Source organism: Atractosteus spatula, chromosome 4 (assembly GCF_055471065.1).
Source record: "Atractosteus spatula isolate fAtrSpa1 chromosome 4, fAtrSpa1.hap1, whole genome shotgun sequence".
Lineage (NCBI taxonomy): Eukaryota > Metazoa > Chordata > Actinopteri > Semionotiformes > Lepisosteidae > Atractosteus > Atractosteus spatula.
This window is the reverse complement of record NC_142709.1, coordinates 14,527,480-14,540,547: the sequence shown is the minus strand read 5'-3', so window position 1 is coordinate 14,540,547 and position 13,068 is coordinate 14,527,480. Positions and strand designations below refer to the sequence as shown.

General features: G+C 42.8%; 1 protein-coding gene across 3 annotated transcripts in view; it reads right to left on the bottom strand.

Annotated features, from left to right (window-relative positions):
- The window catches only part of shroom2a (shroom family member 2a), an 80,084-nt gene that overhangs the window by 42,461 nt on the left and 24,555 nt on the right, over positions 1 to 13,068 (bottom strand). For 2 of the 3 annotated variants that reach the window (XM_088914683.1, XM_088914681.1), the window contains exon 2: positions 12,086 to 12,234. In XM_088914683.1, coding sequence (XP_088770809.1) covers positions 12,086 to 12,234 — 149 coding nt within the window. Of the gene's footprint in view, positions 1 to 9,670; positions 9,735 to 12,085; positions 12,235 to 13,068 lie in introns of those variants that run through there. The other variant, XM_088914682.1, reaches the window with a different exon arrangement.

The following is a 13,068-nucleotide window of genomic DNA, read 5'->3' as shown; positions in this document are numbered from 1 at the left end:
GTATCACGACGGACCCAAGCGCAGAGCTTGGCCAGCGAGACGACCGTGGGATTTCCTGGTCTTATCCTGCGCCTGAAGGTGTGAAATGAAAGGCGGACAGCTCCGCCGACGACCTGCTGGGAACATTTTCCCCCACAGTTAAATGAGATCCCCACCACTATCACCCCCTGCACTGAGGTCGACCTCTTCCTACTTAATCTGGATCCTCCCTAGGGTTTTAGAGGATGTAATAGGATTGATCCGCATTCGTGAAGCTAGAGCCTCCGGTCAAATCTCACATGCTCACCGAAGTGTTTTTCGCACACAAGCACATACATAAGCTGCAATTCGGAAAGGAACAGTTACCAAAACAAATATAAAGGAACAAGTAATAGGTTTAATTCCATGCTGAAAACAGAAGAGAGAAAACACAACGTTGCGTTTTCTCTCTTCTCTCTTCAGCAGTGATTTAAACCTATTACTTGTTCCTTTGCCGCCTATGCAGGCTGACGCAGCTCCCCACCTGAACTAAAACAAAATATAAGCCTCTCAGTGGAAGGTAGCATTGAGAGAAATAGTAAATGCAGTCCTTTCAGATCAGAAGAAAACTGTAAAGAATTTGGATCCATGATTAGTGTGCTAACCTGGTTGGGTATCCAAACTCAATTTTATAGGATATATTATAGCGGTATATAGAATTCTGGTATTATTTCATGCAAGACGTTCCTTATAGTGTATTAGTAGGCCTGTAGTGTGTGTGCAGTTATGATTCTACTCATAATTTCAACACAGCCATACAGAAATGTGTACTGAGTTTAACTTTTACAGATATATTCCAGAGGAACAATGTCACACCACTTCCAAAATGCCTTTTTAATGGATTAGTCTGGAAAAGAAGCTACAAGTTGTCTGATCTGCATGTGTATTTGAGAAACAAAAATCCCTAAAATTAGGCCTAAGGCATTAGGAGTCAAAACTAAAGGAAGAAATTTCTTCCACTTATTTCAAAATATCATTTAATAATAGGTGATGAAAGACAGAAGACACTGATTTAACAGAAGGCATATTTGTAAAATCGGTAAACGATGCCACATGACAGGCTCTCTTCCTATCTTCCTCTTTATTAACACTGGAGCTTTGGAGTGTGTACAGCTCAAGAGCTACAGTGTCAATATTTACACTTATAAAAATACAGCCAGAGTGGGTGGCAATAAAAACAAAATCTGAAAGTTAAACAGAGAGAGGATATCCACTTCACTAAAACACCATCAGGTCCGGTTGTCTTTTCAAGACTTCCAATGGAGCTCCATCTCTCCAGAATTTCTCTCTGCCTTCTGTCTGCTTGAGTAGCAAACTTCCATTTCAGTCTTCTTCTCATTCACGAACTTCTCTCTCTCTTAACGATTGCCCATGACAAGCCTAGCCCCACTAACGCAACAAATGCTGAACTATTCAAAAAACTATTTGTTTTCCTGTACTACATACAAAATGCCTTCATCTCCATGAAAATAGTTACTCGAGGCACAACTGTTTAAACACAAATGTAGCAGGTTTTGTCATTACTTCCCACAGTACATTTTGTACATCAAACTTTAGGTCATTCTGTGCGATCTCAGTAGCTCTACTTCATTTCAGATGTTTCTTATCAAATGTTAGTCAGTTCCTTTAAGTATTTTTATTAAGCACTTTAACCCCTTTTAATGCTCTGTTCCCTCACACTGTCAAGCTCTTGTGCTAAAATACAATCCCTGTATTTTGTGGCCCTCTAGTGGCAGTTCTCCGCAAACGGCAGAAAACTGAAATCGCATCCTTTCTGGAGAACCCAGGAACATAATACACGTCACTTTGGTCTGTGCTTACCAACACAATGCCTCATTGCAATCCTAAAGCCTTTCTAGCACCGCTCATCCTAAAGGCAACCAGAACTACACTCATTAAGATTTTTAAATGGAAAATGCTGAAAAAGAAACCTCCCCCCACCTGTGTACAGTAACCAGTCCAGAGCAGAAGATCAGTTCTTCACCCTGTTCTGGGTCACTGGCAAAGCACAAGGTAAGCTTCTCCAGGCAGATTCCCAACACAGCAACAAGACAGGAAAAGGGTTTTTCTCGACTTACATGTAATATAGACTTATTCTGGTATTTAAGGAGCTTTAGGCTTTCTTTGATTTTAAAAAATAAAGTCTTCAAAGAACAAATACAGTGACGTTAACTTTCTGTATTAGCAGAACTGCACTAAAAGCGATCCACATGTTACTGTAAGGAAAGGTTATCTTGTTAAGTTTCGTACCACAGAACCCACTGAGGTAAAGTACTTGGCAACTGTGAAAACTAACATTATTCATTTGAAAGGAAAAGTGATTTTTATGAGTGAATCATAAAAAACAAGTAGAGAAGAAGAAAAGAGCAGCCAAAAGGGAACTGAAAAACAACCGAGACCTAAAGCTGGTGCCCGCGATTAACTCTAACGAGTTTCATCTTTCCACCTGGGATTTCCATAAACTCCTATCATTAAATAACATTCTCTTTACCCACAAAAGAGCAAATGAATATTGATAAAAATTACTATTATAAATAAACTTTGCTCAAAAAGACTGTATTGTGCATCTGCTCCTTTTCTGGTTCTTACACAGTTAGACCCTTCACACTTTGTAGCTGGTGGCAGCAAACTGGCAGTGCAGAAAACCCACAGTAATTATTTATAACATCTACTAATTCGTTGGACCAGTCAAGATTTTAATGAATTTTCTTTACAACACCAAAACAAAAACAAAATTTAACTACTAAGAGCAGATTTTCTCTGGAGCTAAAGAGAAGACTAACTGCACCCTTCCTAGAAATTTGAGCAACGGTTTGTTGCAGAACAGGCAGGACCTTTTATCCCAAAAGAACTCAACTTCAGCCTCCTCTCGGGTGTGTTAAAGCATTCCTCTCACGCGGGACATGTCTTCACCACTAGGTGTCCTCCTCCTTTCTCTCTTCGAGGTTATGAGATTTCTGTTGACACTGACGTGTTGTAATAAATCGCTGTCTTTTCCGTGTTCCCTCGTGTGAAATTTCTCCTTGGTCTCAGCACTAGAGATAGAAAACCAAGGCAAACTGATGAAAACTGCTGTCAAGACAGAGATGTGTGACAGGAACATTTTTGAAAAGCGGCCAAAGAGAGGTGCACAGCACATTTTAGTGAGTATAAAAGGACACAGATGTAATACGGGGGTCGAGACTTTAACATCTATTGCAAGTTTGGCGTTTTGTTCAGCCAAATGTTTACACTATTTACTACACATCTGTTAATGATTAAAATGGGCTTAATTGCCTAAGGAGATATTTTGCAAACCTCAGTGGCTGTCAATGAAACCCAGCGTCCTTACCATTAATTTATTCTGCTTTTATGTGAAAAACGTTCATGGGGAGAAAATGCATTAAAATACACTAGAAATGTATGCCCTCATATTGACCGGACCTCAAAGTTCCATTAATATGATAAACCTTGTAAACAACAGACTATCACTTTCTATTTAGATATCTCCCAGAATGGACGGCAGAAAAGGGCAATATTATAATTTCTTATAATAATTATAATAAAGAAATTATAATCATTTATTTTTCTCAAAGTTAACTGAGAGCCAAGAGGTCTGCTTGATTGATAAACTCCAAGCAGAGGGAATCTTGATCGCACAGTGGGAGATAACTTTTAACTGACAGCAGACACTAACCCCACGGGGCTTCACAACTCCTGATGTAGTCAGATTTGGCCACAGAAACATTGCTGATCTCGAACTGGACTCGGGGTGAGACAAGCACGTCTGGGAGACATTAACAGGCACCACTGTATTCATTCCAACACAAAATTTGCACTTCAAGTCACATTAATTGCAATAAAAAGTAAAACAAGTGCTAGCACAATAGTGCTAGCTTGAGCACTCAAGTTTACTCTGGGAATATCCCGGCAGTCAGGAGCTCTCTGTTAGAGCAATAGTGTTTAAGGTGTTAGAGCTTGAACACTTACACAAAATACACCCGTCTGTACTCTATGCAGTGTTGACTTAATAGACATGATCACTACAGTTTACAACAGAAGGACTATATAGTGCAACTTGGTTTTAGTCCCATACTTTCATATGCTGAAAGACGGATGTGTTTTGTTTTGTATTTCTGCATATGATTGACTATCTAGTGAAGATTGCTCTGTGTTTTACAACAGAAAATCAGTGGTAGTATTATTGCAGGGTGAGATTCAGCAGAATCCTTTTGGAGAAGGTAACACCACTCCCAGTTACTGTGAAGCTATTTGCATTCTGACGTGCTGTAGGATTGGCGTGACTGTGGTGTCTGGATACTTATGCAAAGCAGCAGAGAACCCAGCAAAACTTCCTGGTGCTCGCACACCCTTTACAGAAAGAAGAGAACCGTCAACACAAAGTGGAAAGCCGAGAGGCTTTATTTCCTACAGCAGCTAATCACAATCCTTGTCCGAGAGCTCTCCCTTCTCGCTGTTCTACTGCCTGACCTCTGCCACTGTGGAGCCCCTTTAAAATCCAGGACAGTCTCAGGCTGGCCTTTTATGATCCTCACCAGAAAACGCCGACCTGAATCAGAGATCAGTATTCCATTTTCAGAACGGCCACTCGGTACTGATGCCAGGTTTGTTAGTATGCCACCAACCTGGTTTTCATCTTTCATACCGCAAATCAGGGTGGACGCAGAGGAGCTCAAGTGACAGCTGGAAGAGTATCCGAGTCTGTGCTTACTCCACCCAGTCCTGCTGGCACCAGGCCTGGCGCTGCTTTTCCACGAAGGCCTGAACACCTCCTATTCGACTCTATCACTTGCTCTCCCCGCAGAGCGTACGAAGGCCTGTGGAGGCGCCGAGGTAAACCTGCACCACTGTACTTAAAGCAGCAGGGAGTTTTATACACGCTTCCCTCAAGCAGTCTTCAGATATGGACAGTGCGCTGAAAACAGATTAAGCGTGTTGGATCAACAGCCATTTTCTTTCAAGTCCCTGCTGAGTAAAGAAAGATGCCTTTGCCAACTGTCTCGTGACCCCGTTCTCCACAGCCAGGGCCGGGGACTTAAGAATCTGTACAAAAGCCTGTCAAGTAAAGATGCTGTACTCGGAGACGATGCCTGCCCTGCAAGCTTCTTTTGTCTCACCGCTGGGACTTCTGTTGGAAAATGAAGCATCTCTTTGTTTTGAGTGTACATGGGTTACCCTCCTCGTAAAAACTAACCTTGGATTTACCGTTTTCTCCTCAAACATTTTAGCTGGAGATATCTTCCGCCCGTCACTACACTGTTTGTCATATTCTGCTACTTCTGAGGGGAGGCAGGGTCCACCAGCTGCACACGCCAGTCACCTCTAACTTAGTAACTCATGCAGAACATGAATCTAAAACTGGAAGTTTTATGTACAGTGTGTTGTTTGCTTAAATCAAAGGGAAAATATTCTTTGAATGAGAGTATCCCCAAGTCTACTAAACTAAGCAGAAGAGAAACATTTCCACTGTGCTGGGAGCTCCAATCAGTCCCTAACACAGCAGTCACATACAGTACATGATGACTATCGGAGGAACGCAGGATGTTTCACTAAAAACCTCTCGGGCTGACAGAGATGTCAAGCTGGACACCAAATCAATCACACTTTTGAGAGACTCTCAGCAGTGTGAAACACAGTTTCAGCTATGATGTGGCCATCCAGGACTTCGGGCATGACATCTGCTCCCAAGCCATTAGTCTTCTCTAGACTAAGAGCTACAAAACCGTTATGTGAGGGAACAAATATGGCAGAAGTGATTATCGACTGAAGAATAACAGTACTGACAAGTTGATGCCTCAACAAAAGTTCCATTGTTCTGACTGCATTTGAATAGCCAGACACTGTGCAGCCAAAAGAGATTTAAAATCCCTCCAACCAATGCCTTGACACTGTTTCCACTGCTGTGTGACAAATATTTTATGAGAGTAGTAAGAACACAAGTGCAGAACTAGTAAGAGTGCAAGAGAGCTGTGCCAATAACCATACAATTACAGAAATTAAAACTGCAAAGAAAAATATGACGGTTACTAACTCCCCCTACCCCTTTCACGTGTAGGAGTCTTCGTTAATAAATGATAAAATAAAGCTCTAAAAAGTATATTAAGAACTTCAAATATATCCAGATATTTATTTCCCTTGAAATTCCTCACTTACACCTTTATTATCCGGTGGAATGTTTCACTTGGCCCAGAAACAAAGTAACTGGTGGACATGAGAAGCTACAGGAGCTCACCAGTGTATGAAGTACTAACTCACTGAGACAGCACTGTAATTAGACAAAGAAATTCCTAAATCAATACGTAGTATATATTTCAGCAAGCTACGCTACAGGAAAAATGTGCCTTTTCGGTGCCTTTTTACTGCTGAAGAAAGCCAATAGTTTTCGATCTTCTGAAACCCAGAAAGGCTGATGTGAAGCTGCCACAGGAGGCCAGGAGCAAACGTCTCTGCACTGGGGCGCAATGTGGGTTTAACAGTCGAGTGCCATCGACTGAACTTGGACAGAAAACAGACCTCGCTGAAGCCGAAATAATGGAACCTCAGAAACACAATTCCTGCTTCCTGTAATGGACTACAGTGCAAACGCTGCGAGGACTCGAGCCGTCGGTCTCAGTACGCCCAACAATGTGGATCACAAGAAGAGCAGAATGCAGCAGCACATGGACAAACTGAACCACTGGAGGGGGAATCGCCCACGCAGTCCCAGTGGGAAACCCCCTCTTGTCACTCTTCCAGGGACAGAGGGGTCTCCTGGTCTCTGCTCAACAGGTTCAGGACAAGCCAAGCTCCCTGTGCACCCAGCCTGCACTGAAGAGGCATTGGCGAGAAACCCCTTACTCTCCCATGGAGAGAGACGAGCAATGAGAGGAGTGCTCCCTCCTCTCATCTAACATGGGGGGGGGGGGGGTCTGTTAACATTATATACAGCTGGCCAGGGGGCTGCCGCTGGGCTTCCATCACTTTTGAGCCAGACAACAGTAACCAGAGCAGCCTGGAATCTATATCTAATACATATTATCTAACTTCACCTATATGCAGTGAATCTTGAGTACAAACTGTAAATAGGGGAGACTTATGTGATAATCTCAAAAAATGTATTAAAAATAGCATTCCCAATTAAAAATGAAAACAGCTATTCTATGCCTAGTGATCTACAATTGAGTTTTTTTTATTAACAATGCAGATGCACAATGGTATGCAGTGTAAACATGAAGCTGGGGATCCATTCTCTGAAGACTTGGCATCAGGATTTGTTTTTTTGCACATCAGGGTGTCAAAGCTGCAGTCAGGTGCTGTGGCTGGGTGTTGAAGTAACTCCTAAATTAATGAAAACGTACCTTGCGGTCACAAAGTCAGGTGTGCCTGGTGCATAAGTAAATACTCTATTCATTCTGCTATGGAGTATGGATCGCCCTAACTCTTCCGAAGAAGGCGACAACAGTTGCAACAGAATCTCGGGTTTGGCGCAACGCTGCAAACATGACTCACAATACCTCCCATCCCCATTCCTAAATTATTAGGTCACCACTTATCACACATGTACTATGTTTAAAAGGTAGTGTCAATCAGCATCTACTCTTCCAGGAAGAATGTTTGGTCTAAAACCGTCCACTTTCGGGAATCCTTATCCTTCTAGACCCACCAGCTTGGCAAGTAACCAGAGAACACAAATGATTCAAACTACAGTCATTATATAATACAACATATAATACACATATTGTGTAATATACACAATTGAACTGAATTTTAATGACATTTATATTGATTTCCTGAACTTGCTTGTCTTCACTTGCACGTGTTTAGAAAGAGTGCTTTTTTACGTCTGGAACACCTCGTTCTGTGTTTCTAACCGTTCAGTGTGGCTTGCCTATGACAGCAATATGGCTTAATCCAGGCTGTCTTTAAAGGATTATCAGAAGCAAAACGTCAGCAACGCCTGGAAGGCTCAAGACCACTGCTCACCTCCGCGGGACCACTGTGTGGAAAGCTCTTACCTCGGCTCAGCTCTCGGCAGACACGCAGGGCGAGCGCACAGGCGGTCAGAAACACGCTGCGGAACAGAGCTGAGAGCAGCATCCCATTCTGGTTCTATTACATTTTTACACCTTTATTTCATTTAGGTTGGCTAGTTTGCCAATGATGACCAGACAACATATTTCATGTTTTAACTGACCAAAACTGGAACAGTGACCAGGCAAGCTGAACTGTAAGATGGTGGGATAATACTAAGGTTTCCAAATGAATGAGCTTCCCCAGGGCAGGGCAGAGACGGCCAGGTTCCGCTTCCCCGTGGGGCTTAGTGCTTCCTATTCCAACAGCGAGTGAGCTCACAGTTTCAGATTAAATCACCTGATGCAAAAGCATCTGTGACCGAGTGCTTTCATTTCCCTCCGAGTTAAACTCGCCACCTAAAGCTGAAAGGCTTTCCTTGTCAAGGAGTTCCTGTTGCCTTGATCCCACCACGTGTCAGGTGGAAATTAATCCTGCCCGGAACCAGCAGAAGAGACCAATTGGAAGGTTACTCTGAAGAAAAGTCCCTTCTCGGGAGACGAGGTGGAGCAATATCTCCCACCTCAACAACCAGGAACAAGCCAGCGCCAGGCTACAGGATGCTGTTCCCCACGGATATGTAAAATATGGTGCAGAATTAGTAAGCAGCTTGCCGTGGAAGACAAGTTCAGGAGCTCTTACAAAAAAAACACCTTTAAATATGTGCGTTAAGTGCTGTACACACTGCACCCCGAAGGACTGAGAAGATCTGTTGAGGCTTCATGGTTGAACGTTTCTACCATTCTAAACAAAATATACAGCATTTTGCCATCAAGGACTCTGTGGCGTAATACCAAAAGTTAGCGTCAGTTTCCGAATGAACAACAACCGCTTCAGTTCAAGCTCTGAAATAATAAAAGAAATGTATTGGCAGCAGCCCTGCCATCATGTAGCCTGATCTGGTCAGATTTAGAAAGCTAAAATCTGGCTGGACCCGATCTGTATTTAAGTGCACAGCAATGGCAGTGGACAAAAACGCTAAGACGCAGGAGTATCGATGCCCCAGCCTGGAAGATGGCGAGATTTCCACTCGTTTTCAATGCATCTCTCTTCACCGTGGCTCAGAAATGACCCCGTACCACTGCGCATTGTTTTTAGAATGCATCTCATTTGTGGGCTAACAAAATTGTCAACTGCAGTTGCTATTTGTGTATAGAGTGCAATTTCAGCACAGTATCCCTCCCTTACACACAGGGCGAGCACTACAAAATCTATTTGTCCCTAAAAGTTAACCTATCCATGACGGCCATGCCTTTAATCTTTACCCGATTCAACTTGTAACGCACAATACCCACAAAGTATTACTTTTTACTCTTACTATAAAAGTAACGTTTTGTCGTCATGCTGAAGCCTAAATTCTATTTATTTTTCAAACCAGCTCCAACCCCAGAACAAGGGAATACAGATACAGCAGCTCAAAGCCCGTATAGCTTGTCTATACTGTGGAGCTGCATGTCCAGGTAGAGTTAGCGTCAACTTTCACAGCATCTGAACGATTGAGTTACTTCTTCAAGACAGAAACCAATAGCTACCACCGCTTCTTAAAACCCTCAGACCATGTGAATAATGTAGCTCTAGACACCATCAGGCAGAAGTATGTTACCTGCATCCATCATTCCAAGCAGACATTCTTGGTTCTTTTGCTTAAAACACAAATTAAAAATCGTTCCTCATAATCGAGCATTTCAGTCTTCAGTTCAGAATGCCTCAGAAATTTCACTTAGCGCTAGAAGACATCCTCCGATTCAGTTTTGCACAAAGGAAACTACAGCTCTATCGTTCCTCAGCAACCCTCCAAAAAACGACAGCGCTCACTATGGAGATTAAGCTTCAGGGTGTGGTGAGGGGAATGAACCACTAAATGTCTTTAGAGAATACGTAATGATAGCACTTCCTTTCAGAGTCTAGATAACTAGACTGGATACTAGATACTGATCTGAAACTGCAAGCCCTTACGTCACATAACTGATACACCCCAAATCTCTTATTACTACTGGAGATTTCACTATAACCAGTAGTTATTTCATTCAGTTGTTTCAATGCCCCAGAAATCCTGACACACGGGATTCTGAAACAAGTACCTTTACATCCAAGTTTTTTTCTTGTATTAATTTCTCTAACTGGAACTTCAGCACTTCTTACTTTGCTTACAGGCATGTGACAGTTCCACCTCAGTGTGACCAGCTACAAGTCTGGGCATAGTTAGGGGGTGTGAAGTTCCATTTGTACAAATCCTATGAAAATATACCCAGGGCTTTAGCTGATATTCATGGTTTATTAAAATATAACTTTCATTATTGGGCAACAAGGGCAGAGTTAAACAGCCTTACAGAATCCCAATGTAACACAAAAAGATGCCTTTTTATCTAATTATGTGAATGACATCATATATACACGAAAGGATAGGCAAACTGGGTGTGTAACATTTGATTAATTGTTCCCTACAGCAGATTAATGCAAAACACTCAGACTTATCAAAAAGCCATGACTGATTTTGCATTAATGTGCGACAGACACGCACTTAATATCTTGATAAAAATCAGCCAGAACAAAACAATAACCAATCAACAGCATGTGCATTTTTGAAGAACAAAAGACAGCAATTCATTGGTATGTAATTAAAAAAATTAAAATGACTCTAGGCAGAAGCACATCTTTTCATGCTCAAATAAGTGTTTCAGGAAAGCCAGGTGGCTCCTATACATGTTTTGAAGAAGGGATTGCTTACTTTCACATAAACCATGTCATGCTGTGACCATTTTAATCCAGTCTATGGCCTGGTGAGTGCATACTGATTTTTTCCACACAGTTTAAGATCACAACTACCCGCCCCTCTCAAAAACTACAAGCAACCACTTTGGTTTCAAGTGTTAGGGGATGTCAGTGGGAGTGCTAATGATGAGGCCTTCTAAAGTGAAAGTGTTTATGTGTACAAAATGGCAGATTAAAGAAGCACACCTATAATCATTGTTTATACTTGGGTGGTTTTTCTCCTGTAATTGCTAATTCCAGAAATCCGGGGAAGAATTTAGACACCTGCAGCTATATCAGGAGTAAAAGAAGAAACACAAAACAGTGGTAAAAGAGGAGCTTTTTTTCCCACGTTACAGATATCTTGGCATTTGTTTGACCCAGACTAAATCGAGCCTTCCATCAGCACAAAGCGAGAGCCGTGTCTTCAGTTCACAGCAGTGCTGCGTTAAGTGCAGTCACCCAGGTCCACAGCAGAAACGATTCCACTCCACTAAACAGAAGTGTGGTCTAGCCACTGCAGATGGTGTCACAAATGTTACCTGAACACATGGCATCACCAACCAGCTCCATTTCCAAATCCATACAAAACAACAGACCATATATAATACAGGCTCAAACTTGCCAAGTTTTATATTAAGAAAAAACAACAACAGGGCAGAGGTTCAAGGCAATATTTCTGAATTATGCAGACACTGAACAGGGAACGAATCAGAAAGCAGTCATTCCTTCGAAAGCCCGATCTAGTCTCTGGATCTCCCACACGTCACACTCACTTCTGCTGGATTTAAGAATCCAATGCCTATGAAGGCACAGCAACAGTAGGAATTCCTCAGCAGTGCCTGGAATTCCCCAAATTTGGAATACCCCGGACAAACTGTTGTTAGAGGGCCTACAATATACGAAGCATCAATCAAGTTTTTGTTGTTAGAAGAAATGGTATGCATGAAAGTTTGGAAGCACTCAAAGCCACAGTTTTTTTTAGCAATATTTACATTTGTTATACTCAGTTCCCATTCCTCATCTTGAAAAGCTGTTCAGGATTTCTAACCCCTTTCAAACTTTTGGGCTGTACAGTAAGTAAAAAAACCACACACTGGTACTCAGCCAGGGTTGAGAACCAGTCTGATCAGTGCAGCAGGCCTTGAGTGCTGCCTGCCTCGGCCACCTGGCTGGCGTCAGCTTCGGTACGTTTAAGAGATGCCTCTCGTTTCAATTCCATCTCCTTCACACAATCTGCCAGAGCCCTCAGAGACCCCCCCCCTACCTTTTGACCACCAGCGAGAGAGTCTTGTGGGAGCCTTTGACCAGACAGATGGCCTCCTGCCTGTAGCCACTCAGAGGAACCTCGTTAATGGCGACAATCTCATCTCCCACCTGGAGCTTCACCGCCGCCGCCTTACTGCCCTCCTCGACCTGCAAGACAAACAAACAAACACCATGACCCACCGTCACAGGGGAGGGGGCTCAGACACATCCCCGCTTTCTCACACAGGACACCCCAAAGTTTCTCCATAGCAATGATTTACCGTTTCCTGGAAATATCTCCCCCTGCGAGTCGGGCAAACCAAAAGTGCATTTGTTAGTTAGCCTTTTCGATCAGAAGATTTCTAATCGTCATTGAAGAATGGAAATATTACTGCGAACATACAATATCTAGAAACGGACACTTTCACACAGTAAGGGGATATCGGTGTGCATTTAATGTGGTTTCTCTCTTGGCACGTGCTGAATTTTAAGCATAAAATTGTAAAATCGCATGAAAGCCTTCAGCACAGTTTATCTTTGCCTCCTTCATTCTTTCACTGATACTTCTGTAATCTCTAGCAATGGAAGGGAGATGGGGAACATTGGATGCATATCAGACTGGTTTACCTGACAAAAGTTTTAAAAAATGGGTACATCCTGCAAACGCTTGACAAATTGCAAAAAAAACAGGACACAGGAAGACAAGGAAGCAGAAAACAGAAGTTGATGCCAGCGCCTACTGCTCCGTAACGGCCCTGCGTGATCGTCTGCCACCTGGATATTGCAAAAACAGAGCCAAACAATGCCAGCACAGGGGAAAGAAAACAAAAGCAAATGGTATGGCATGATGAAAGGCTTTTTTCTTAGTGGGAACTCTTACAGACCCTGCTGAGGGGACGGGCATGTTCTGGCACCTGTGAAGATGCAGGGGGACAGGGAGGAGAGAGCCCTGATAAGAGCGGACACTCTGGCCAGGGGTCAGCCTCCCAGCTGTGCCTGACC